This window comes from Galeopterus variegatus, unplaced genomic scaffold, assembly GCF_000696425.1.
Source record: "Galeopterus variegatus unplaced genomic scaffold, G_variegatus-3.0.2 Scaffold2423, whole genome shotgun sequence".
Classification (NCBI taxonomy): Eukaryota; Metazoa; Chordata; class Mammalia; order Dermoptera; family Cynocephalidae; genus Galeopterus; species Galeopterus variegatus.
The window spans coordinates 74,612-101,029 of NW_007728534.1; the positions used below are offsets into that span (position 1 = coordinate 74,612).

General features: G+C 43.5%; 1 protein-coding gene across 1 annotated transcript in view; it reads right to left on the reverse strand.

Annotated features, from left to right (window-relative positions):
* The window catches only part of TBC1D1 (TBC1 (tre-2/USP6, BUB2, cdc16) domain family, member 1), a 121,605-nt gene that overhangs the window by 4,837 nt on the left and 90,350 nt on the right, over nucleotides 1-26,418 (reverse strand). The window contains exons 16-18 of the mRNA XM_008581645.1: nucleotides 15,405-15,649; nucleotides 11,880-12,039; nucleotides 3,988-3,992 (exon numbers count right to left, since the gene is read on the reverse strand). Of these exons, the coding sequence (XP_008579867.1) occupies nucleotides 3,988-3,992; nucleotides 11,880-12,039; nucleotides 15,405-15,649 (410 nt within the window). The remainder of the gene's footprint in view (nucleotides 1-3,987; nucleotides 3,993-11,879; nucleotides 12,040-15,404; nucleotides 15,650-26,418) is intronic.

A 26,418-nucleotide genomic window follows, 5' to 3' on the forward strand; every position in this document is an offset into this window, starting at 1 on the left:
AGAGAGGGAGAGAGAGGCCAAACAGTTTATGAATGTATTAAACTGATTTTCTTTTGTCCCTCAGAGTGACTGTGAGGTCAGCAGGATTATCGTCTCCATTTTACAGTTGTGGTAGCTGACTCAGAGGCTTTGAGTTAGCCCTGAAATCGGGGCTCTGCTGGCAACTCTGAATGACCTTGAACGAGTTACTTACCCTCTCCCAGCCTCAGTGGCCAGCCTCCAGCAGGGTGCTACCCCCACCTTCCTCCCAGCATGGCTGAGAATTCAATGAGACAACTCACGAAGTTCCCAGCACACGCCCGGCAAGTTGAGTAGATGCCCCCTTAGCTAAGGGATCTGTTTCCACACACCTGTCACAAAACCCTCACATTTCAACCTCATGCCTCAGCAAAACTACAATGGATGCCACATCATGGGATTTCTGAATAGTTCAAACAGAGTAAAAGCGACAAACACTAAAACAGATTGCTGTGGCACTAGTATGTAATTATAAATACGGTGTTGAATAAATGTCAGACACACAATCACTTTTTTTCTTCCACAAAGATTTATTTTTAAATGATGTCCTAACCTGAAAAACCTACAGACAAAACCTCTGCGCCTTTTATACACATTGATGAGCTCTTAAGGTTAATGGCTCTTAGCTGTGCCCAAAGCTGTAAACTCTCCCAGGCCTCCATTAATCCCTGGGAACCATTCTGGGTCACAAATGTCTCTGCTTAATTGCATCTTTATCTCCTGACTGCCAAAAAACTCACAGCCCTTGATTTTGCAGTTATGCCCTGGAATATATCCCAAACCATGGCAGTATGTGGCTGGTGGCAAAAGGAGCACTACAGTCCCTGAACAACGCTTTCAGTCCTTGGTCCAATTACTTGGAGAAGGGCAGAAGATAGGGGTGGGAGGAGGGGCCTGTCCCTGCACATCCAGAAGGCATAAGTGACCCGCTGCCAGTGCTAGTTCTAACAATAAATCCTGATCTTATGGTATGCTGCCTCAGAGAACACAATCAATGAACAAAAAGGAGGAATGTTAAAAACTACACGTTGATGGGAAAGCAAGGTACACTTTGAGGTGTTTTCATTTCTTGCCTGTGTTCATGAGGCTGCATAACCTCCCTTTCTCCATGTGCACGGAGATAGGCATGAGTGCCCGGCCCTGGCCAAGTCCTGCCTAAGCCATTCCCTGAGCGCTGGTCTCTCCACAAAGCTGCAAGATGCACAGCCCCTCTGCAAGGGGGACTGGCTCTAATCTTTCTTCCTGGTCCAGCTCAGAACGATTCCACTATAGTCGTAATTACTGGGGATCTTGTGCATTCCCATCATCCTGGCTCTGTTTCTCCAAGGTTTTCAAGCAATTTTCAGAATTTTAGTGAAGGAAAGGGAACATTCTTTTCTGCATGGCAAAGTAGGAATTATTTCCATAATTTTGTTTTGCCAAAAAGATAAGCTACCCATTTTTAAAGTTATTGAAGCAATAAAGCTATATTGTAGGAAGCTTGAAAAATAAAAATTACCAGTACGACTTCCATCATCTTGTTATACTTGCTTTCATCTTTTTTCTATAAGCACGTTTTCATAGTTGTAAACATAACCAACATAAAATTTCCTATCCCACTTTTTCCAGTTAACATTATATCATAAGACTTTTTCCACATTGCTACATATTTTTCATAACCATAATTATAAATGTCTTCATGGTATTCTACCAGCTTAACATATCATAATCATATCAACCCATCCATCAAGCATTGAAAATCTAGTTACTTCCAAGTTTTTGTTATTATAAATGACAACTCTAAGAGAATATCCTCGTACATATGGCTTTTCGCATATTTTGGATTATTTCCTAAGGATATATTTCAAGAAGTGGAATTACTGAGCCAAAGGGTATGAATAGCTTACAGGCTTGTAGTATATATCACCAAATTGCTTCCCAAGTGGGAGTAATCAATGTACAATGCTATCAGCAGCACGCTAATGTGAAAGGTAACAGTGTACCCTTTGCATCGGGTACTGGCATTAAAAAGTGTCATTTTGTTAATCTAATAGGTAAAGCATTACATGGTACATAAATTCAAATTACACACGAAGGTAAATACTGTGCCAGGTATCTGTTTACTAGATGGCTCTCTTCTTCGGTGAATTGTCCGGTTACATTCCTGGCTCATTTGCAACTGGAAACTCGGTGTTCCTCTTGCAGTCCGTGGACACTGTATAATAAAGCCATTAACTCTGAGGTTTGTAGCACTAACCACAAACTTTCCACCTTCCTAACCCCTACAGTCTGCCACTCAGTCTGCTGGTCTCAGTGGCATACCAGGGACTGGACAGTGGGAGCAGTCTGCCTAGGTATCAGCAACAAGAGGGTGCATTGTCTGTAGGGATTCAAAAAATAATAATAAAATCCACCCACTAAAAGTTGGTCTGCATTTTATTATCACCACATGTGAGCAATTCTAAACAACACCAGTGGTAAAATACTTCTCCCACCATACCCCACCCTCTTGGGTTGGCATTATTGTTCTTTTACAAAACTACGCATTTTCAATAGTGCCAACTGCCCAAGAAGTGAGGGCTCCCCATCAAGGGGAGAAGAGGCAGCCTTGCCATTGATTTTGAAGAGCATCTTCTGAACACAGGAACCTTGTTAAGATTCCGGTTTCTATCCTACAAGCTCAACTAGAACAGGGAGTTGTCTAGAGTGTTTTTAATAAAGTTGCCCACCAAAGAACTTTTCAAATGTGTGTATGTGAGTCCCCTGGGGATCTTATTAAAATGCAGATTCTGGGGCCAGCCCCATGGCTCACTCGGGAGTGTGTGGTGCTGGTGGTGCCAAGGCTGTGGGTTTGGATCCTATATAGGGATGACCAGTGCGCTCACTGGCTGAGTGTGGTGCAGACAACACCAAGCCAAGGGTTACAAGCCCCTTACCGGTCAAAAAAAAAAAAAAATGCAGATTTTGGTTCAGCACGTCTGGGGTGGGGTCCCAGATTCTGCGTTTCTGACAAGTTCCTACATGACATGATGACCACGCCTGTCCAGGGTCACACTTTGAATAGAGCCTAACGGATGCTGAGAATAGGCTATTGCACTGCCTCCCAAAGCTGCCCTTCAAGTCTGTCTTTCCTCCTCACACTGAACTGAAGCCTCCTAGTCGCACAGCACTCACCATGACAAGAGCACAACACTGAGCTCCTTCCCTTCATTACAATATTCCCAGAGCTTCCCTTCTTCTTGGGTCAGAAGACTTTTATGGTTTACATTCAGCCTACAGCTACCTTGGCAAGCACAAAGTCATACTGAGGAACTAGCACAGAGGCTCCAGAGACCCTTGTCCTTCTGCCCTGGGCTCTGTCGTTGGAAATGCCCTCCGTGGCTGCTCCCAGCCTGTCCACATTGAGCCAGAGCTCCAGGGCCCTGTCTTTGACCACTTTCTCTCTGTTCTAGGATCCAGGCTGTGTCCCAGTCACTCAAGCTGAGACCATCTGCAGGGAGGATGTTTAGTGAAATGGAGCCATGCCTACCGCAGAGGACTGCCCAGGCTCCCCCCACTGCCAGCCCCTCCACAAACAGGGGCAGTGTGCTCCCTCATGTGCAATGACTGCACCTGTTGCTTCTCCCTGTGGGCCTCCCAGATTCAGGCCCGGGGGTCTTCTAGGGCTGCACAGGAAGCATGCTGCACCTGAGGCCTGCTGAGTGGGACTCAACACTAGAGCGCCCTCTGGAAGGGAAGGGAGAAGGGACAGCGAGAGAGCAGAAAGTCGGATAGACAGCATTCAGATGTCAAGTTCCAGATAGAAACACAGGAGGGAAAGAGGGCAGACAGCTGCCTGGAGTTGTATGTTTTCTGTCAAGACTGTTGGAATGAAACCCTTGACTCCAAGTGTAGATTTTGTGCTCCTTACACCCATAGGACCCCCCCCCCCCAAATGCTGAATACATTAGTTACCTAGACTTGCTCTGTTCTCTCACTCCTGTGCCTTAGCATATGCTGTGATCTTTTAGCTCAGGTCTCAGCAAACAACAGCCAGAGGACTGAACCTGTCCATTGTGTTTATATAAATAACGTGTACTGCAACACAGCCACTTTGTCCCTTTATATACTGCCTGTGGCTCTTGCAGTGCAGGGGCAGAGTTGAGTAGTTGCAACAAACATCTTACATCCCACAAAGCCTAAAATACAAGGGATCTCCAAAAAGTTCATGGAAAGATTTTTCTTGTCTTTTAAATCCATTTTTCCACAAACTTTTTGAAGTGCGCTCATACTTACTATCTGGCCTTCTACAGAAAACATTTGCCGACCCATGTCTTAGCTCATTCTTTTAGGTCAAGCTGATCTCAATGACCTCGACTCCCACAGTAGCACTCAGCCACCCCATGGCCCAGCTCCCAGAGGCCCTGCCACCTTAGATATAGGGTACTGGGCATGTTTCTCTCTCTGTGCCCAGTTTCCTCATCTATAAACATGGGGATTATAATACCATGTCCCAGAGTTGTTAAAGAGTCAATGGAATAATAAATGCCAAGTCCAAAACAGTTGCCTGAAACAAATCAGGCACATACACAAAGCTACTCTTTCTACATCATGTCCATTTCTATTCTTCCAACATCTAAAGCACACCTGATGCATACTAGGCACACTACGTACTCTCAATAAATATTTACTCTTTACAGAAAAGGGGAGAAAAAGGAATTTTTTCTGGGGCTCAAGACCCAGGAGATAATCTGAATGTCCATCGGGGCAGCCTGCCTTTGAGCCAGGGGCAGGGTAAGAGTTGGGCACTCACTTGATGCAGGTTTCAGTCTAGGTAACCAAGGCTCTCTGAGGTTGCCCCAGCAGCTATAAAACATATGTCTATGCAACAAAAGCTATAAGAAGGGAATAAATGAATATAAATACCAGAAATGAAAGAACCAAAGGTTACCCTGAAAATAAATTAAATTCAAACATGCTTTAAAAGTTAAATTGAGAAAGAAAAAGAAAAGTTTTTATTAGTCTATTTTTCCAGGATTGCTCTGGATTTTAAAGAAGTTACTAAACCATACGTTTTTTATGGGTAAAACTATAAGATTTTTATAGATACAGCATCAGAAATTAAGATAAAATAAGTGAAAAATGGCCTCTGTTTTCTGTTTTGAAATAAAGGATAGAATTAAAAGATCACTACAAAGTGTAAGACATCTGCACAACTGCAAAAGTACATTATTAAATACAAGTATACTCAATTTTAACATAAAAATGGAGTAAAAAATAGCTTTCCCTCTAAGGAGTTCAAACACTTTGTCAAGGTTACTTTCTAGTTCTTGCCATATTTTTATGTTAGGATGACTGGCAAATGTTAGCAGTTCCTACACTAGTTCTACATAGTGGCAAGCAGCCCAGGCAACTGGCTAAGCAGCAAGCCCAGCCCTTCTCTCCCTTCTTCGTAGAGTTGAAGCCATTGGAAAAGAGTCACTTATCCTGAGGCTAATGCACAACCATAGTAACTAATTACTGGGTGACTAAATTCAGGCAAGTTACCCAATAACTGGAATAAGAAAGTAGAGGCAACTGTCAATATTTCTTTTTTTTTTTGACTGCAGGATAATGGAAGAGAAAAAGAAGTTGTAAATTTCATCAAATCAAGGAAAACAAAAGCAGGTGAGGGAAAGAATCCACAGCATGGCCTCTCTCTTAGTGGTTTAGTAAAATTCATTCATTCACTGGGGCGGCTGGCCCAGTATAGGAATCCCTTGACCTTGGTGTTAGCAGCACTAGTGTGATAATATTTAAAAGCTAGTTAACGAAGAAGCAAAGGCTGGATACTGCCATGCAAATGGGAAACTGAGTCACGGTGGTTTCTCAACAAAGAAAGGAGAAATGATAGAGCTAGGTGCCTGCTGGCCAGATTAGCCCTCAAGAATCTTTATGACCTTCACAAAGCCCTTCTCCATGTGAGTTGAGCTGGTGCCCCTGGGCTAGATGCAATCCTCAACACTGAGAGTCCTGCTCAGCCTGCATCTCCCACACAGCTCAGGGCCCACACTGTTTCCACAAGAATCACAACTGCTAATGGTGTAGGGTGGCCCCAGGACACTAAAAAGGACTGATCCCTTGCTTCCTTCGTAGGTTTAGTTGTTGAAGCTGGGGCCAATTACAGAACTGATTGTATCTTTGAAATTTGACCTTCTCAGGGGAAGTATTACATGTCTCAAGGCAGTGCCGTGGCAGAATATTCCTGTGAAATGTCTGGCTTAAAAATATACGATCTACCCATATAATTCACCACTACAGAAAATAAAAAGATATAAAATAGTACTAGAAGATGTATTTTTAAACAGAAATGACACTTCCAAAAACAAAATGATAAAGTAAATTTGAAGCTTCAGCGGTTTAGAGAGAGTAAGACTTCCTTTCAATATATGAACATTTCTAGCTGAACAAAAATTGATGACATCTTTCAGAATAAAAATCTAGACTTTTTTTGCAGGGATCCCGAGGAAAGGATTTCACTACCAGACCAATGATTTTCTATAGCTTGGTATCTTCAGCCTTGGAGGAACAAGTAGCTTAAAATTAAAGTACCACATTTAAGCCAATTAAAAAAAATTACTGGGAAACTTTTATGAGCATAATCAAATATGCAATTAGTATCAGTGGTCTTTTTAGGTTAGCATGGGTCTTCTGAGTTTTAATCCTTTAGGATTTTGGTAATCAATTTAGCAAAGTGCTTCCTATGATTCTAAACTAAGACTTTCCTGGATTGTATGAAGAAAAAAGGCAATTTGGAGATGTGTGTGGTTTTTTAAAAAATCTCTATATTGGTATGTAAAAAAAGCAAAACAAAAGATAACCTAGACATGTTTATTTCATTGGGTCTGCACTTAATGTAATGAAAAAGAAATGTTCTTTCCTAATGCCATTCCCAACACTTTAACAGCACTCTTCTCATCTGCTGAGATGTTTCTTCTAACTTAACAGGCATTCATTTATTCACTGAGCATCTAATAAGTGCCATGCATTGTATTAGGCACTGGGGATTAAGCCATCAAGAAAGCACAAAGAACAAACTGCAGAGGCACCAACAAGTATCAGTTTGGTGGAGTTATGCCCACGGTGGTAAGAGAACAAAGGAGGAGGAAAAAGTCCAAGGAAAGATGAGTTCTTGAAGGACCAATAGAAACTTGCTAGGTGAGAAGTCAGGAAACAAAACTATGAGCAGAAGGAAAAGAGGGTGCAAATGCAGAGAGGTGTGAAAGAACCACGTCCTGTGCAGGAGCCTGAGAACCACTTGGTAAGGCAAGAGCCGTGGCTATGTTGGGCAGGTGGTGGGGCAAACAGTGGGGGAGGCGGGGCTCGCTCACCAAGGGCCTTCTGCCCTGGCCGAGCAATTCACACTTGACCCAGAGTGCAGCAGGGAGTCACTGAACACTTTCTGTTCCTTTTTTCTGAGTAGGTCAGTGCATTGGTAAGGAGATGCTGTTAATGAGATCCAGGTGATGGGTCTGATCCTTGCAGCAGCTAGTTAGGTTGAGACACAGAAAAACCACCTTGTGAGGAGATTATGCTGATTCCTGCCACAGACACACAAACGCATGTTGCCAGAGCAAGGGATGCCACCCATCACCACTCCTCCCATTCTAAGTGTCTCGCCTTCTGAGGACAAGCCAGAGGGTCATCTGCGCTAGTGAGGCCCAGGAAAGCTCAGCCCCAGAAGCTTCTGTTGGCTTGGGGAAGTCTTGAATAAGGAGCTCATTTGGGTGCACAATGAAAGAAATGTGCTTGAAGGGTTGAAGGAAGGACCCCCCTCAAAGTTTTGCTTGGGACATAGGGGCTCCTAAATTTGTCTGACAATAGTTAGGGGCAATACTTACATCCTTCAAACAATTTGTACCTTTTTCTCCCTCTGGAAATTTAAAACTTAAAAGTAATTTTTAAATAGTAGTAAAGAAAAATGTTACCTATAAACCCAACTATTTTATTTTGCCCATCTTCCAATCCTTATACCTTCGCATTCTGAAATTAAAACAAAACAATAATTCTCCTTGAAAAACTGAGCTAATGTCCTGCATTTGGAAACGACTGTAAAAGAAAGTGAACTGCTAGAGTTACCCCAGTGGTGCTGCAGCAGCCTGGCTCACAACTCTGTAGCCTGCTTCCTCTCAATAGAACTTTCTGCCTCTTCCCTTTCTTCTCCTGTTCAAGCTACCTAGAAACAGGCAAAGGGTTTTATCAGGCAGGAAATGGAGGGAATCTTAAATTCAGCTGATTCCACCACTTTGCACACTATTCGCTAAGAACACCACAAATAACTATTTCCCTTTTGAGACATTTCAGGAGCCCTGTTATTGTGTTACCGTGTATTAGCACTCTACCTGAAACTCCCCATGATCTGAAAGTGCAATTCTCTTATGCAAATTTATTTATTTTTTAATTTTTCTTATGTTTTGTTCCTATGCGAATTCAGACTGCATCTCTTTTCCAGCCCTTTTTAAGTCTTTGCTAAGGGCAATCCCTCCCCCTAACTCTCTCCCGGGAAAAGGCAATCCTCCAGTTGCGGCCTCCCTCATTCCTATCAGCGACAGGTGGAAGGGGCAGTGGAGGCCGAAATGGTGCTGCGCAGACCAACAGCACAAACCAAAAACTCATTTCCTCACCACTGCATCATGTTACCTGAACAGCTGGACAGCTTCTTGGCCATATAAACAATCTTGTTTCCCCAGTCTATTTTCATTTTAAACGCTCTCTGAAGCCTTCGCTATATAACAGGTGGCTTCTGTGGGTTTTTTTGCCAAAACCTTAGTTTTTACACCTCCTCACTCATCTACTTGGCAGCACATCCTACAGGAAAACATCAAGCACCTAGCATTGCTGCCGCCCCCGCCACCTCCTCCATCAGGAGCAAGCCAGGTCCTGTTTGCAGATTTTTCCTCAAAGGGAGATGTGATCAACAGATGAACAGAGCAAGCATCTCTCCCAGGGCCCTGCTACACCCAAACTAGAAAAATATAGGAGGAGGCTATTTTACATTCTGTGACACCAGAAAGAAGGGCTGACATTCAGTACAGTGTGGTGACCACGTAAAAGTTAAGGCACAGATGCCAATGGCACTGCCCCTCCAGGTAGCATACACAACTTGAAGTAATCTATTAATTAATGTATGAGCTATGCTGATGCAAGCTAAGAATCTTTTACTCACATATAAAATAGTGAATAGTCAGCAAAGGTCCATTTGTTTTTAGGATTTATCTAGGCTTAAAGGCTTATAATGCAATGGGCCCCAGGCCAAAACAAGACTACCTCTGAATGGCAGGCTCTGGAATTTAAAACTAAGTTATCTACCACCATGCAGCTAAACAAACATGGTTCTGTAAGTCACCAATGCTAAGCATAGAAATGTTTTTTAAAAACCGATCTTTACTGTGGAGCCTACGAAGTTTGTTTTTAAGTCCTAAAAGATGAGATGCAAACAAAACAAAACACAATACAAAAAACCTCAGCAGTTTTTGCAAAGTGATATCACAACACAGTGCTGCTTCGAGATCCCACTTCCTGCCTATAATCCGAGGAACTCTTAGACAGGTGGACAGGAACCCACTTAGTACAGCAGGGGTCTGTGGGATCCAAGAATTGTGTAGACACTGGCATCTTTATGCTTAATGTATAAGAACCTCCAAGACTCGTCACTGTCTACATAATATAGAGAAAAATACCTTGCCTCTACTGGCTTCAGCTTTTATTTGCGAAGTCATCACAGAATGAGCTTTACAGGGCTCCAAATTCTGTGATAGAATCGCTATCATTCCCAAAGCAGAGTTTGTTTTTTAATGCCTTTTACCCACTCGTGCAGCCTAAGGAAAATTTCTTCTAGAGCCCCACAACTCTCTGCAGCAGCAGTTTGGGTGACTGTGGCCCCAGGGCAGTGGTGACTCAGTGATGACCCACTCAGCCCCTCCACCCCCCTTGGTAGAATGTGAGTCTGTGGTCAGCCCAGCCCCCTTGGCAGAATTTTCTTCACAAACTTTGTAATTTGATGCCTGAGCTGTTTTCAGACCTTTAACAGACAGCACTACCTCCCCCTCCTTTCAATCCTCCTCCCTCCATGACTCTGTATGAAAGACATAGTTAAAGAATTAGAAGAAAACGTAAATAAGGTGGACTAATAATTTTCTTTTAATTTCCAGTGTAAGAAAAGTAAAAAAAAAAACATAGAAGTTATGGCAAGAAAGACTGAAGCCTATAGCTAGAGATCTTATAGTTTCTATAACTTTTTTGTTAGTTACTAAGCATACAATTTTGAGGCTTTTAGTTACCTTTTTTTAAAACTTCATAAAATCTCACCAGCTACTTATTTATCCAGAAGATAGTTTTTTGTATCTAATTTATTCTAATAATTTTTTTTGGGGGGTAGAAAATAAAAATTTGAGAGATAGTTACGCAAAAGGGGGTAGAGGTAGTGAATATTTTAAGAACATGGATTCTTCTCGTAAAGCCAAACGGGAAATTCTTTAAAGGTTCTTGTGGACAGAAGTGAACAATAATAAAATCTAGTACTCTAGGGGGAAGGAGAGTAGAGAAGAGTCAATGCTTACTTATATTTCCAGAATTTGGGTATAAAAGATGTCTACCCAAAATATGTCTAAAGTAGTACACTTTCAATGTTTTTGAACATTCCCTTCAAGATGCTAATTCTAAAAACACTTAAAAAGTATGAGTACATGTTTTTAAGCTATCAAGTGACTGACCATAAATGACAGTTAAAAACGCTTGATATGTGATAACTATTAATTTTTTAGTAAACTCCTCCTTCCTGATAAAAAAAAAAACCTGAATTGTCAAAAATATTACTTTCATTTTGAAATAGAGTGAACTGTACAAGAAGGGACTGTGCTCACAATATTTCATTGGGTTCCTGATCTCCTAGAGGACAGCCCTATCCCTGCCATCTCAAGGCAGTTTTGAGACTCTGCATGTGAGCACCTACTTAACTCTGACAGAGACGATGGTCTCAAAAAGTACATCAATCGAGGGCCGGCCCAGTGGCGCACTGGATAGTGCGGCGCTCCCGTCCGAGGGTTCGGATCCCACATACAGACCGGCTGAACTGTACAAGAAGGGACTGTGCTCACAATATTTCATTGGGTTCCTGATCTCCTAGAGGACAGCCCTATCCCTGCCATCTCAAGGCAGTTTTGAGACTCTGCATGTGAGCACCTACTTAACTCTGACAGAGACGATGGTCTCAAAAAGTACATCAATCGAATAGGGGATGGTTTTATATGGGAACACCCAAAGGTTACAGTGGGAATGGTGTGACACCTGGGAACAGGAGGCAGGTGTCAAGGCTGAGGAGGCAACAGTGAGCCATTCCCACAGAGGTGTCGCTCCAAGTCCTGATACTGGTCTCAAGAGAGTGACTTCAGATAAAATGAAGAGCCAAAGTCAGGGGAAGAAGAGGAAGGGAAGGAGGAGATGCAAAGGGACTCTGGAGAGAGCAGCACCCCAGCAGCCGCCAGTCAGAGTTTTAAGGAGCTATCAGTCAACAGAGTCACAAGCCAGAGAACTTGAGGAAGGTGATCCATGAGAAATATGAATATAGGCTTGGGGCTCTTCGGCCAGGTCTTCAAAGCATTTGCTCCAGGGAGAGCTGGTGGTGGGTCAATCTGACCTAAATCCCACAAGATGAAGGCATCCAAGGAAGCCCATGATTATCAGAGGTTAGCAGGACTTGAGAGCCAAAAATCCCAACCGTGACTAAACTTAGAATATTAAACAACACCCTGTTCTTGTAAGAGATACAGGAATAAAAATAAGAAGAATCACCATGGAGTGACAATAAGTGTTTCTAGTCTCACAGGAAAAGGCTGGTTCTGGCAAACAGATTTACAAATGCTCACCAAAGACTCTGGCTACAAATCCCAGTGGGAACTGTGAGGCAAACACAGTGAGAAACCAGGGGGCAGCATAGAGGCTGGGGCCGATTTCATGCTCCTCCAGATGATCATAGAGGTCTCGGTGGTAATCGTGGAGAAGCCTTGAGAGCTGGTACATCTGGATCTACAGGGATAGATGCAGACAAGTGTTGAGAATTAGATATCTGCTATATGCATGAAGTTATTCATCCTGTTCGCAGGGTGTGAGAGCAGAATTATTAGAACTTTAAACATTCTTTTTGGCTTGTATCTCAGCTCCATTCATCCAAATACTTCCTGGGTGCCTGCTGCATTGAGGCACTGGCTGGGTGCAGGCCCAGAAAGCTAATGTTGGGTCTTCTCCTCCCACCACTTCCTTTTTATTGTTCCCTTGTGTTCCTTGGCTCAGAGAAACCAAACATCTGTCTTGTGCAAACATCTCATAAATTCTCCTACAAGTACACATTCTCAGCAAAACTCAAACCCAGAAGAATTAGAAATAAAAAGCCAGGCTCTCTGCTAAGAGTGAACTGAGGGCATATTATGATTCCATAGAAGTCTATCGTACATGCTCACTTAGAAAACCCCCTCTAGACCCCCATAATTACTCAACAGGCAGGACAAGTATAATTTCCTTAGGTTAATAACATATGAAATAAATACTGGGCAAGTTAAAATAAGAAGTGTTTATCTTAAGATAAAGAAAATAACCTTCCAACCAAAGCTGAACTCCAACTCCAAGGGTTCCCTCTACAGTAGAATATGGTTCTGGCAAGAAGCTTACTCCAATCCCTAGTAGCCCCACAGCGAGTCTCAAGGCTCACAGAGGTCCTAGAACCAACTCAGATTTGAGCATCCCATGGCCAGAGCCTAGAGAAACAATAACCTAGAGAGGATCAGAATCTTATTGATTCTACAAGTTGGATATGTACTGCACAAACTGGGGTGGGGAGGTGTGCAAAACTGTTTTCAGAGGCTAGGACAACATAATCCTCTTAAGTTCCAGCTGTGACTCCGCTGTATCTAAGGGTCTACTCAACCAAGGCCACCGGTCCAAAAAGAGTCATGGGTTACACTAAATTATATAAAACCAAAAAATTCTACTCCCTGATGACAGTTTCCCATACATTAAAGATAATGGAGGGAAGCAGGAAGAACCTGACAGTATGTGTGGCCAGGGTTACGTGGGTCAGATTGTCAGTGAATGAAACGGCTTCCTTTCATAAGGTTATGTTCACGTGCTTCATATTCACAGGCTGAGGTGAAAGGATTTTTAATCACATAATTTGGTGCTCTCAAAGTCTTTGGCTCCAATGTATCCTTTCCAAGGATATTTTCTAAGGCTCTGAAATTAACAGTATCTTACTGATAAATGAATATATAAACACATGCTCCAACATTTTAGGCAACATTTAGGAATATTCCTAAAGCAAAATCAAGAGTTCTCCCCACCTCTAAAAGGCAGAAATAAGCAGCACGTGGCACCTGAAGCACACTACTATGTTTGGTTTTCTTTTGCTAAACTTGTTCATTCTGCAAATACTAACTGGGTGCCTACTTCATCCCAGGCACTGTTCTAGAAACTAGGGATAAAGCTCCAAGACTGGAAAAATCCCTCCTCTCCCATGAAGCTTATATGCTAAGGAAAGTCAGAAAATAAACAAGAAAATGAATAAGTAAAAAGATAATTTCATATTTTGGCTATTGTAAATAGACCTGCAATGCACACGCGAGTGCAGGTATCCCTTCAACCTAATGATCTCCATTTCTTTGGATATATAACCAGTAGCGGGATTGCTGGATCATATGGTAGCTCTATCTGTAGTTGTCTGAGGAGTCTCCATACTGTTTTCCATAATGGTTGTGCTAATTTATAGTCCTACCAACAGTGTGGAAGAGTTCTCCTTTCCCCGTATCCTTGCCAGCATTTGTTTTTCTTGGTCTTTTTAATAATGGCCAGTCTAACTGGGATGGGATGGTATCTCATTGTGGTTGATTTGTATTTCTCTGATGACTAGTGATGCTGAGCATTTTTTCATGTACCTGTTGGCCATTTGTATGTTTTCCTTTGAAAAATGTCTATTCATCTCCTTTGCTCATTTTTACTGAAAAAAATTTTTTTTTACTGTTTAATTGAGTTCTTTGAATATTCTGGATATTAATCCTTTGTCGAATGTATAGTTTGCAAATATTTTATCCCATCCCATAGGTTGTCTTTCCACTCTGCTGATTGTTTCCTTTGCTGTGCAGAAGCTTTTTAGTTTGATATAATCCCATTTATTTATTTTTTTCTTTTGTTGCTCGTGCTTTTGGGGTCTTATTTATAAAGCCTTTGCCCAGTCCTATTACCTGAAGTGTTTCCCCTATATTTTCCTTTAGTAATTTTATGGCTTCCGGTCTTATATTTAAGTCTTTAATCCATTCTGAGTTGCTTTTGGTATGTGGTGAGAGGTACAGGTCCAGCAGCTCTATTTATAATAGCCAAAATATGGAACCAACCTAAGTGTCCATCAACAGATGACTGGATAAAGAAAATGTGGTATATATTCACAATGGAATACTACGCAGCCATAAAAAAGAATGAAATTCTGCCATTTGCAGCAACATGGATGAGTCTGTAGAAAATTAAGTGCAATAAGCCAGACAAAGAAACAGATACACCTCATATTCTCACTCATAACTGGCTGCTAGGAAAGAAGTAAGAGAGGTGGGGAGGAGAGAAGGAGGGAAGAAGGATGGAATGAAAGAAAGAAAGAAAAGACCACAACAATAAGATGAACTTTCAAAAGGAGAGAGCAATTCTATGGATGCTAGAGATTGGGGTGGGGAGGGACGGACGGAGGAGGTTTGGGAAGTGATAGGTTGGGCAAAGGACATAAAGAAATATCATGATTTGTAAGAATGAAAATGCTAATAAATTTTTTTTAAAAAGGTAATTTCAGGCAGGGAGTGTGTCATGCAAAAGAAATGAGACAGGATAATGTGACACAGTGTGCCCAGGGTAGAAGCAGGGAGACATACCACCAGGGTGGTCAGGAAGAGATTCTCCCAGGGTGTGATATTTGAGCTGAACCCTGGATGACAGAGGTGGGGATAGGGGTCCCTGGCAGAGGAAGTAGCAGATGCCAAGGCTGGGAGGTAGGAAATAGACTGCCTAATGGTTAATGAAGGGTCCGACGGGGAAGGCCCTGGAGTCAGACAGGCCTGGATTTAAACTCCAGCTCTGCCACTGGCTAGCTGTGTGACCTGGCTCAATTAAGGCTTCTCTGAGCCTTAGTTTTCCATCTACAAACTGAGCCAATTAATGGTGTCTTCCCATGGGTTATCATAGAAGTAAGTACATATGAAGCACTTGGAATAATAGCTAGCACAGAGTAAGTTATCAGCAATGACAGCTATTACAATGTTAACTGAAAGTGGAAAAGCTCCTTAGATATGAGTATACCTGCAGAAGGATAATAAACTTTTTTAGCATTTGCTTTTATTAAAGACATAAGGAATGCTCTATACCTGTAAAATGATCATGTCAGGCCGATACTGTTTTCGCAGTCCCATGTCAAACATCAGAAACTTGAGCATTTTAAACGCCTCTTCTTCACTCATGTGAAGGAGCAAAATGCCTGCTACAAAGCTGAGACCTTGGCAATAGCCTACTTCCTGGTCTAGAAGCGAGTAGGCCTTCAAAATGTTGTAAAGTGACAGCTGCCCTGCTCCCAGCTGGGCAGAAAAGTACGGATGTGTTGGAAAGGTTCGCCCTGTGAAAAGAATACATATCAGTTGTTAAAAAAAAAAAAAAACAAAAAAAAGCCTACTGAACCAGAAATCCAATGTGCTTCATTCAGATTAAAGCAAAAAAATCTTTAGAAATTGGGTCAGAACGTAGCCTTTAACACTACTGCTGCTCTGTAAACAAGGCAGCCGGTTTTTCCTGAAATAATGTTTGCAATTAAAAATCAGAAACTATTCATACTCATTTTGGATGGTGGTTCCAGTGAAAGAAATTAGTGGAAATAATTTGGTCCTGCAAATATCTGGATTTCAATCTAAAACAAAAAGAACATAACCTCTCAATGTAACTTCTGTTCTCAAGAGGAACACGATAGTTGTAGTGTCTACACAACCACCCTATCCTGGAATGATCAAAATGTGGCCAAAAGGCCTCACCTTGCTACCGACACTCCGCAGATCAGCTTTTCTCAGACTGCAATATCTTGCCTGCAAATGCTTCACACGACATGCATGCATATTCCTGTACATTTAAACCACAGGCAGTGTTTTGGTGTTCTGAAACAGACTAAGGAGCAAGCAGGCGTTCTCTTTTACACAAAATAGTTACCTTCCAGAAAATGGTTTTTTTTAAAAAAGCTGTCAACATCCTGGTTATCTTCATAAAAAGCTGGTATTCAAATAAGGTGTAAAGACTCCTTTTGCCTAGGAAGTTTTTGTGGCTGATACCTGTCAAATCCCCCCTTCCCTTCCTTGGGAATGTGACTGATGGGAAAGTGTGTTTGCTGGGAGCAAAAAAGTGACTGATTAAGAGAAGAAACATCTGGAGCCAAGCCAGGCCAGTGAGGTCCAAGCTTAAACCCAGGTGAGAATCAGGGACCTCGCTAGGTCAAAAGGTGCCTCCAAGCCACGTGTTAATTTTTCACCATAATTATTCGATCTTAGCAAAGGGAGAAGGATACATTCACGTGTTCTTCCTCAGCTTTATGAGAAAGCATTTAATCAATCCAGATTAGTTTATCTGAACTTAATTTAAGAGGATGGCAAGTCTCCTATCTACTTTCCTGATTTCGTGTCCTGTATTCACTTCTCACCTGCTCTACCTCTTCTCCCAACAAATCTTCCCCAAATACGCTCAGCACGTCACCCCACTACTAGGAAGCAATCAATAGCTCCCTAGTGTTCAAAGAACAAGTTCTCCACTCTACTGGCCCAGAGGTATGCACACTCACCTCCCTACCTCCCCTCCCAGCTTTATCCTCTACTCCAGGGCTTACCGCAGGCACCAGGAGCAGGGTCTCCCAGGTTGTGTGCAAAGTTGAGTGTATGTGCATGAAAGCAGAGCAGGGGTGGTTATGCCTGTGAGTTTTCCAAGTCTAGAGCAGCATGTGCAACTGAACTGTAATGCCAACCACATACAGATTTTAACATAGCAGCCACATTAAAAAATAACAGGTGAGATTAATTTAAATAAGACATTCTGTTTAACCCAACACATACAAAATATTATCACTTCAACATGTAATCAATGTAAAAAATATTGAGACATTTTGCATTCTTTTTGTACTGCCGGCACATCTCAATTCAGAGCAGCCACATTTCAAGTGCTCAACAGCCAGCCACATGTGGCTTCCAGACTGCACAACACAAAGTGCGTCACTTTCCTTGGATTCTCAAAAATAGACTCTCTTTCACTCCATAACCCTCACGAACTTCCAAGATGACAGAGCACTTCTCCACCTCTGCTTTTCTGCTCATGTCCCTGCCCCAGTCCCTCCTCCTCTGGGTCTCAAATAGGTGCTGGCAGCAGAACACATGCAAGTTCTGTGGCATGGGGGATACCAGGAAAGGTTTAGTTATTTTACATTTAATCTATCAGTGTTATCCTTCTTGCTAATCAGACACCCTCTCCTATTAGATACCCGCCCTACACACACACGCACACGCACACACACGCACACACACCCCACACCCACCCAGAGCTCACACTAATTGGCCCTGCTGTGGAGTGGCCATTTCTCATTTAACCCTCACAATGTCCCTGTGACGATGGGCCTGGCAGGCTGGGGAGGGACACACATACACACCACCACCACCACCACCACCACCCACAAGCTCATACTGATTGGCCCTGTTGTGGAGCGGCCATTTCTCATTTAACCCTCATAATGTCCCTGTGATGATGGGCCTGGCAGGCTGGGGAGTGACCTACACTAAGCTGGCCACTCAACAGTTTTCAGATTTGGGGACACAGTGGCTTCATGGATGCGTGTCCTGTGCAGTCACACGGGCTCTGTGCTTAGAGGGGCCTTGCACAGGTTTAATGCTCTGCTGTCACTGTCTTGCAAGTCTTTATTTTTGAAGGAGTTCTGCATTTCATTTTGCAATGGGCCCTGCAAATTATTCACACCATTTGGGGGGAGACAGCCCCGTAAGCAGCCTTCAGAGGCAGCTGCAGCCACCTCCGTTACAGCTGTGCTACCAAGCAGTATGTTATGTAAAAGCAAGCCTCAGGCCAAACTGTGCCAAACACCTGACCTTATTAACAAGCTGACAGGAAAAAAATGACCACACTGCTTCTTACAAGCTCTGTCCTCAGACCTCCCACAAGCCCCTCTTGGGAAAGGTTCAGTAGGGGGAGGGCATGGTGGCAATCCGATGGCGGGGCCAGGCCACACTGATGCTTCATGGAGTGTGGGGACTCAGTTCTACTACAGAGTCGCTGGTGGCAGGGCACAGATGCCTCCCTAACCAACTACAGATCTTGAACTTCATCCATTTCACTAATAAAAAATTATATGTAGCACCCCTTATGCTAAGTACAACCCTCTGATGTGCATTTCAATGGCATTTGAAGTACGTAAGCAACCGCCTCTGGCACGTACAGCTCGGAATAGACTATCCACCTTCTCCGAACCTTAGCTTCCTCTTCTTTAAAATGGCCAGAACATATACTTTGCAGAAGTGGGAGTACTTGTACAATGCCTGATACAGAGGGTTGCTAATGAATGGTGTCCAATCATGGGCAACAGTCTTCAGATACACCATACGCATTATAAAAACCCACCTTCCATCCAAGACAGGGAAAAAATGCCACACATATGACAATTCTGCAGCACACTTGCAAAATAAATGATATTTAAGGTAGGGGAACAACCTTGCAGAGCCAATGCTCTATTAATTATAATGGTCCACATCAGCCTAGGAACCTCACTTTCTAACAGACTTCTAGAGACAAAAGAAAGTTTCATCACTGTAACTGATTTTCACAAAATTTGGAATTCACAAATGTACAGAACTGAAAGCTGATGTGAATTCCAAAGAATAACTATAATAAACATCTTCACTAAGATTCACCAAAATACCTGTGAACCTCAAAAATCTCAGATCTTTGGTTTTTACTCAAACCTTCAAACCTTCCATGTTGCAGAATTTCAGAAACTATAATTGATTTTCTTTATGCAAGAAACCTGTCCTGCACAAACCTGGCCAGCTAAAACGAATTTTCCAGCATGTTCCATTAGACTCTCAAGTACAATTTCCTATCCCACACAGCACTAGGACTCAGCACAGCAAGATAGGCCCCCAAGTCCACTACCAGGTTAGGTTAGCCTGAGTCTCTGGCCTTCAGCTCCTGAGAAGTGGGAGAAAAAGAATGATTGCCCATCTGACTTTGTAAGGCAGTCCATGTTTCACACTAAATGCTATTTGGGGGAGAGACTGTTTTCCTAGTTTACATTCTTCTAGGTCAATGGTTCTCAATGTATGGTCAGTCCAAAGACCCCTGAGCATTTCTGAGAGCCTTTAGGGGTCCATGAGGTCCTCCCAACTTCTTCTTTACATACTTCAAATACCATAATCACGAAAGATTAAATGAAGCAAATATGATAATCCAGAACACTTTTTATTTATTTATTTATTATTTATTTATTTATTGATTGATTGATTGATTGATTGATTGATTGTGACCTGTAAGGGGATCACAACCCTTGGCTTGGTGTTGCCTGCACCACACTCAGCCAGTGAGAGCACCGGTCATCCCTATATAGGATCTGAACCCGCAGCCTCGGTGCTCCCAGCACCGCACTCTCCTGAGTGAGCCACGGGGCCGGCCCCAGAACACTTTAAAAATGACCTGTAAGGGGATCACAACCCTTGGCTTGGTGTTGCCTGAACCACACTCAGCCAGTGAGAGCACCGGTCATCCCTATATAGGATCTGAACCCGCAGCCTCGGCGCTCCCAGCACCGCACTCTCCTGAGTGAGCCACGGGGCCGGCCCCAGAACACTTTAAAAATGTGAAAAAGTGTCATTCATTTCACTAATATATTTTTATTTGGGAAAACAGTTTTCATAATATGTTTATGCATAAGTTTTTAATAATCATTTTAAAATACATAAGTATTCTTAAACTTTCTCAGTTGTTATTTCTAATATGGTAAATATTAATAGAAATCATCCCTGTAAATAAAGCTCTTTGGGCTACTCAATAATTGTAAGTGAAAGGGATCCTGACATCAAAAGTTTGGAAACCACTACTCTAGGCTAACACCACAACTCACCCACATTGCTGAGTACACACCAAGTAAAGGGAGGGGGCAAACTGTGGGGGTGGAGGATGAACAAGGCAGATTAAAAATGTTCCCTGGGCAGTCCACACCCACATCATCCAGTGTTGGGTACTGCAGCCTCTGGCCCCAATTCAGAAGGTACTAAGCTAGCACTGAGAGGGAAAAAATGTACTTCATGAAGACCAGACAAACAACATACATCTGCAGCAGGGGACTGCAGCCAGAGACAGTGCACACGTAAGAACACGTTTAGCCCCTCACCTCTCACTGCTTACTCAAAGCACAGTAACTATGAGCAAAATGGTGTTTACTGTTTGTTTGTTCAGTGTTTGTGAAAAGATCATAGATTGAGTCTCTGACCCCACGAGGCAGGCTACAGAAGGCTGTGCACCCCAGGAGAACCATGCTAGCTCTGGAAGACTCCAACTTAGGGACAATACCTCACTTTCGCCAACCTACAGGGAAAACTGGGTAAAAAAAGTATGGAATCCTTCCTACACATGCATCGGTATATGGGACCTGCCTCTTTAAACTGTATTTCACAGTTTACCACAAAGTAGAGAAATGGAGGTCCTTTAAATTTCTCTCTAAAGCAGAGTCAACTTTCATTAAGTGGAGAGAGACATGAGCAAAGAGAAACCTCCTTATTCATATTAAGAAGACATGTAACAATTTTGCACCTTGTGTGTCTAAATGGAGAAATGTGCTGGAAAGACCTACAGGTGACCCATAATTCAGACATTTCTAAATGACCTAGAACTTAACTTTCATGAAGTGCTCCACAATCTAAGTGTTCCTAAGGACTTCCTCTCTTCTAAAGAATGTTTTTCCAGGATGAATCTTTTCCTTCTCCATCCCTTAGAAGGTGAAGAAGAGCTGTGACCCAGCAGTGTTCAAGCAGAAATCCCATAAAGATCGCCTGGGGGCTTCTTAAAAATGCTCATCCCAGCCCAACCTCTCACCTAGAAATTAATAATCAGCAGCAGGTCAGGGATGGCGGCCTCAGGAATGTGTTTTTTTACAACTCCTCCAGGGATCCTGCAGGTGGTCCCTGCATGGTGCTGAGACACCATCCAATCTTAAGTGTCCTGCCTTAGTCTTTTCAGAGTCCAACTGACTTCATCTTGGGCAAGCCCCCTGCTCGTCTCAGCTTTGTTTACGAGGCTGCAACTGCTACAAGAGCCCAGAGATCTCTTGTGGCAAACACGAGGCTGCCCACAAAGTTATTCAGTCTGTAGTGGCTCTGCACAGCTGACTAACAAATTTCTTTCTTTGTTCCTTTTACCAGGAGCCCAGAAAGTTCTGTATCTCCTAGGAGTGGAACTGGCAATCCCGACCCTCTAACTCCTGGGACCTGTGTTCTTCAATTGCAGAAGGAAGAGTAACCCTACAACCAGTGATCTCCTAGATTCCTTCCTGGATGAGGACCTGTCATCCTAACATCTTCTTAAACTACTGCACTTGTATCTGAGCAGAATTTGAAATGAGAGATTAAGAAAAAATATACACTTCGTATCACTCCTCACAGTTTTAAATAATCTAGCCATCAGTTGTCGTTGATTGACTTCCCACTAGAATGTGTGCTTCCTAGAGTACACGGAATACGCCAGGGGCTCAAGAAAAATCTGTGGAATCACCATTGAATGGCAGGGTAGGAAGGGCTCTTCTATAAGAAGATTATTTCTAGGAAACATATGACTGAGCTCCGTGACTGATGGAGCTGGCTCCTATTGGCTCTGTCTGTATGTACATCTGACCAACTCCACCATCAGTGACATCAAGTTGGTAGCTTAAAATTGGCTATTTAAAAAAAAAAAAAATTGGCTATTTAATATCCAATATGTATAACTGGGATTATTTATACAATGGAAGTCTACAAACACTAAACACCAGAGCTTCTTTTGAGGGGTTGGGAGGAGCTGATCATTAAATGTTTGCCAGCACACCATTGACTGACATGAAGGACGCAGAAGATTTCAGACCTCTATGAAAGGAAATGAAATCGCCCCCACTTTACTCTTTCCTTTTATCACCCACATCGAGTTACAACACTTTGAGGTTAAAGGGCATATTTAGGATGACCAAACAAATATGATTTCATGATGTGATCTTGATAATATCGAAAACAATGGCACATCCTTTATTTGGAATAATGTGTGTAGCCGTTGGCGCAAGAATTTATTAGACTCTTGAACTGTGGTTGTTCAACTGACCTCCATAAAGCAAAGTCCCAAACTGGACAGACAGGTGTGTTACATAACAAGCTTCCTACATGATAAATTCTAAGTACTTTTATGTCTTTTGCCATTAAGGTTTTTAGTTTCTCACACAGGACTTCACCCTAAAGATGGAAAAGAACGCGGTGCTCCCGTTAGTAATGAGCAGCCCCACCTGCCACTCAGAGTGCACCACACCCAGCTGTGTGTCGAGACAAAACGAGGCAAACCACCAGCCAGGAAAAGAGAAGGAAAAACACTTTCCTCTGCCCCTTTACACTTAGTCACCTTAAATACTCTCAGCTGATCCCTTCATTTTGGAGGCTCTTCTATTCCTCATCTTTCATGGATTCTAAAAAAGGCAAGGAGAAAACTCCCTTTCATAATAACACTTGGATTATATTACTTTCTTCTGGACACCAGGCAGGTTTTATACCTTTGGTTAAAATACATTAAGTGGAAGCAAAAGTCAACATGAAAGCTCCCATACTGTATCCATGACCCAGATGTGTACTGCAGACATACACTTTGCATCTCACCGCAGCCTAAGCCTGTTTGTGTCTCACTGGGGGAGGATCTCCAGAAACCCATCAAAAATGCCACTTCTGGTCACTAAAAGATTCATCGGGCTCTTGCACATGAACATGCCACCACTCTACTGACCACCACTCTATACACAGATTAATAAAACCATAAATAATTGACTGTGGGAAATTAGAGCAATTCCTTTTTCTGCTTTCTGACTTAAGTGTGCTCCTGTGTTTCTGGACCTGTTCAAGTGTTCTTTCGGCTAACTCCCCTCTTTCACGGAACAGGCTGTAGAGCCTTGCCAGGTGGAAGCAGCCGATGGCTGGCAGGTGTTCTAAGCTGGGACACCAGGGAGGGAACAGAGGAAGTAGAGCCTGAAAGGAGTTTCCAGCCAGCTGCTCAGCATCACTGGCAGCCCCTCGTGAGGCCAGGACTAAAGCAGAGCCCAGCCAGAAGGCGGGATGCTTGGCAGTCCATGTTGTCCACCTAGGATGAGAGTCAGAGAACAGAGAGGAGAAGGGCGCAATTATCTGAGAGTGGACTAATGGATGTAGATGAAACCAGGCATAAAGGGTGGGGCAGGTTCCTGAACTAAGGCCTCAAGAATGATTTGCTAAGCGTCATCTGCTAAGCCATGAGAGTATAGCTGTTTTTCCCTGGCTGGGTGTGGCCCACTCTGAAGGAACATGACTCCACCAAGCTAGAAGTAGGGAAAGTTGTGTTGGGATGGATTAGGTACAGTTAAGGAAGACGGAAGCAACACGGTGTCCTAGAAGGGACCAGATATGAAGATTAAGGAGAGCTAGGTTCTAGAACTCTTTCTGGCACTGAGTAACTTGCAACTTGGGCAAAGCACACAACTTCTCTGGGCTTCATTCACCACCTCGAAAGTAGAAATAATGACGTGCCCAATTTCACACAGGGATGTATAAAGATGAAATCTAAGTTTGAGAAAATATTTAACAAATTATAAAACACAACCCAACTACAAGGTCTATTATTCTTACTCTTCGGAGGAAAAAAATCTCTCAAAAGACAACTTCAGAAACTAAAGCAAGAGGCAGAAAAACGAAACCCCCTGAAAACTCAAAATATATCCAACCAACCAATCTGTTCTGCTGGCCACAATATGGATGTCACTAAGAAAAACTGAAACACCAATTTGATTTTGCTCCATACTACACACCTTTATTGGGCCTTGAGTTAGCCATGGTCTAGACTAAACAGAAAGTGTAGACTAAACAACTGACTTGACAAAGGCACAGCCCCTCGGTGAGAGGTGAGAGTGAGAATAACTGGCAAATCTGGAGGAACTTCTAAGTGAGACCTCCCTGAACCAACCCAGCAGAGCCAGAGGCTGGCAGGCAGGGTTCCTGGGACTCCGCTGCCAGGCCTGGACCAACACCCGGGTTTCACAGTTCAAGTGGGGAGAGAAAGCTTACCCTGGGAGGGCCCCTGGATAAATCCTGGAGAGACACACAGAGGTGACTTGGGAAATCTATCATTGCAAATAGAGGTTTTTTAAGTTCTTGGGAGAGTAGTTGGAGGGCATCCAAAATGGAGGCCAGGCCACAATTGGGAAAGAAGTGAGGTTGCGAGAAGGGTCAGCTCTGTCAGGGAGGGATGGCCGCAGCTGCCTCTGGGGTGGAGAAGGGAGAGGGTGGGGTCGGGCAGGGACGGAGAGCACAGGAGTGTACCTGGCTCACATGGACCATGTGCCAGCAGGTAAAGGCTGTGTCACAGCCTCGGTGGGGAGGCTGCCATGGTGTGGCTCAGGCCACACAGCTTCCCGGGGAGAGGTCGGGCTGGGGAGAGGCCCTGGTGCTGATCAGGCCTTTTCTTCTCCCTCTGCGTTAAGTGATGACATCTGGGCAGCACGAGGCAGAGGGCTGATTCTGCCCATGGAAGAACAAGGAGAATACTGAAGGGAAACTAAGAGAAGAAAATGTTTGAGTCAAGGAGTCATGTTCCCTCCTCCTCCTCCCATCCTGTGAAGGGGAATCAAGAGAAAGTGTCCATGCTCTCTCCCTTTCAACCTCCTACCCCAAAATTATTTTTCGCTTATTTCACATGACAGGAACATGATGTCATTTTTCTGTTACTCATCACATCAGTAAACACAGCTACTGCCAGTTCACAAAACTGCATTTCTTGGGGTCAGTGGGTCAGATGGGCTCCAGCCTCACCAAACCACAGCCTGGCCTGTTGGCTTCACCCTTCTCCTGCAGCCATTTCCACGGCAACACGTGGGCTCCTGGGCTCAGGGGCCTTAATGTAGTATAGAGTGACAGTAGGGTAAGGTCCTGCCACCTCCCCTCAAAGTTGATTGTATTACTGTGGTCAACACCTGACCTTTCTGAGCCTCAATTTCCCATTTCTTAGGATACAGGGCCGATCTCTAAGGGCTGTTGTAAGTCACATGAGATTGCAGTGCCAGTGCTGCCTCAAATTCAACATCTCAAAAAGATGACTGAGCATCTACTATGTGATAGGCACTGTCCTAGAAGCTGAGAGTGTGATGTTCAAACAGCCCCGTCCAGGTGCAGAGGGCTGCATCCTATAGGGGGAGAGGCAATAAAAAGCCGCTGCCATATAACGGAGAACAGCTGGGGGCTGGGTGATGAGCATAGGTTCCGAAGTCACACTGCTCAGCAGCAAATCAGCTGTGTCTTTGAGCAGGTTACTGCTTAACCCAACACTACTTCCTACCATTTTTCTGATGAATTTGAATTTTCTCAATCCTAAACAGGGAGAGGACAGTTTTTACCTGATAGTGTTGTAAGGATTAAAGAAAGTAGGTTAAGTAACTTTACACATTTGGCCAAGGTAAAGTATTAGCTTTTCATAGTAACAACAGTTATAATGATAAATGGGACAAGCTACATGGGGGGAAGTATAGGGTGGTACACCAGGGCTTAGCAGAGGCACCTAATGCAGTCTGGGGGTGGGACACGAGGCTACAGTCAGGGATGGTTTCTCAGAGATGACATTTAAGTTTAGACCTCAGGAGCAACCTTAAGGGTTAGGAAATAAGCCTTATGGTTAGCTGTGTGGCTCGAGAGAACGAGACCCGACACTGCCTGACCCAGGTCCCACCTCATCCACACCATGGCTGCTGAGCTGTGTGACCCCTCAAAGAGCCAGGCCACTGCAGGGCCCCAAAGCACTGACGAGGGCTCTGGGGAGCGTTCCTTGGCAGCAGCACCCAGAACAGGTATCCTGGAAGCAGGGCCCTGTGCCCTAAAAGCAGCAGGGCTGAGCTCCCACCACATGGAGCCACCTCAGCACCAGCAGAGCCATGGGTGTGAAGCAGATATGGGTGTGAAGGAGCACACATCACAATTACACCCCAATTCAACAACTTCTTCACCGTGGCAACGGCAAGTAGGTCCAATACCTTGTTTTCATCTTCATGTTTTTGAAACTGTTCAAGAGACAAGGCACCACCCAGTTTCCAAAATAAAATCACCCAGCGTGCATAAC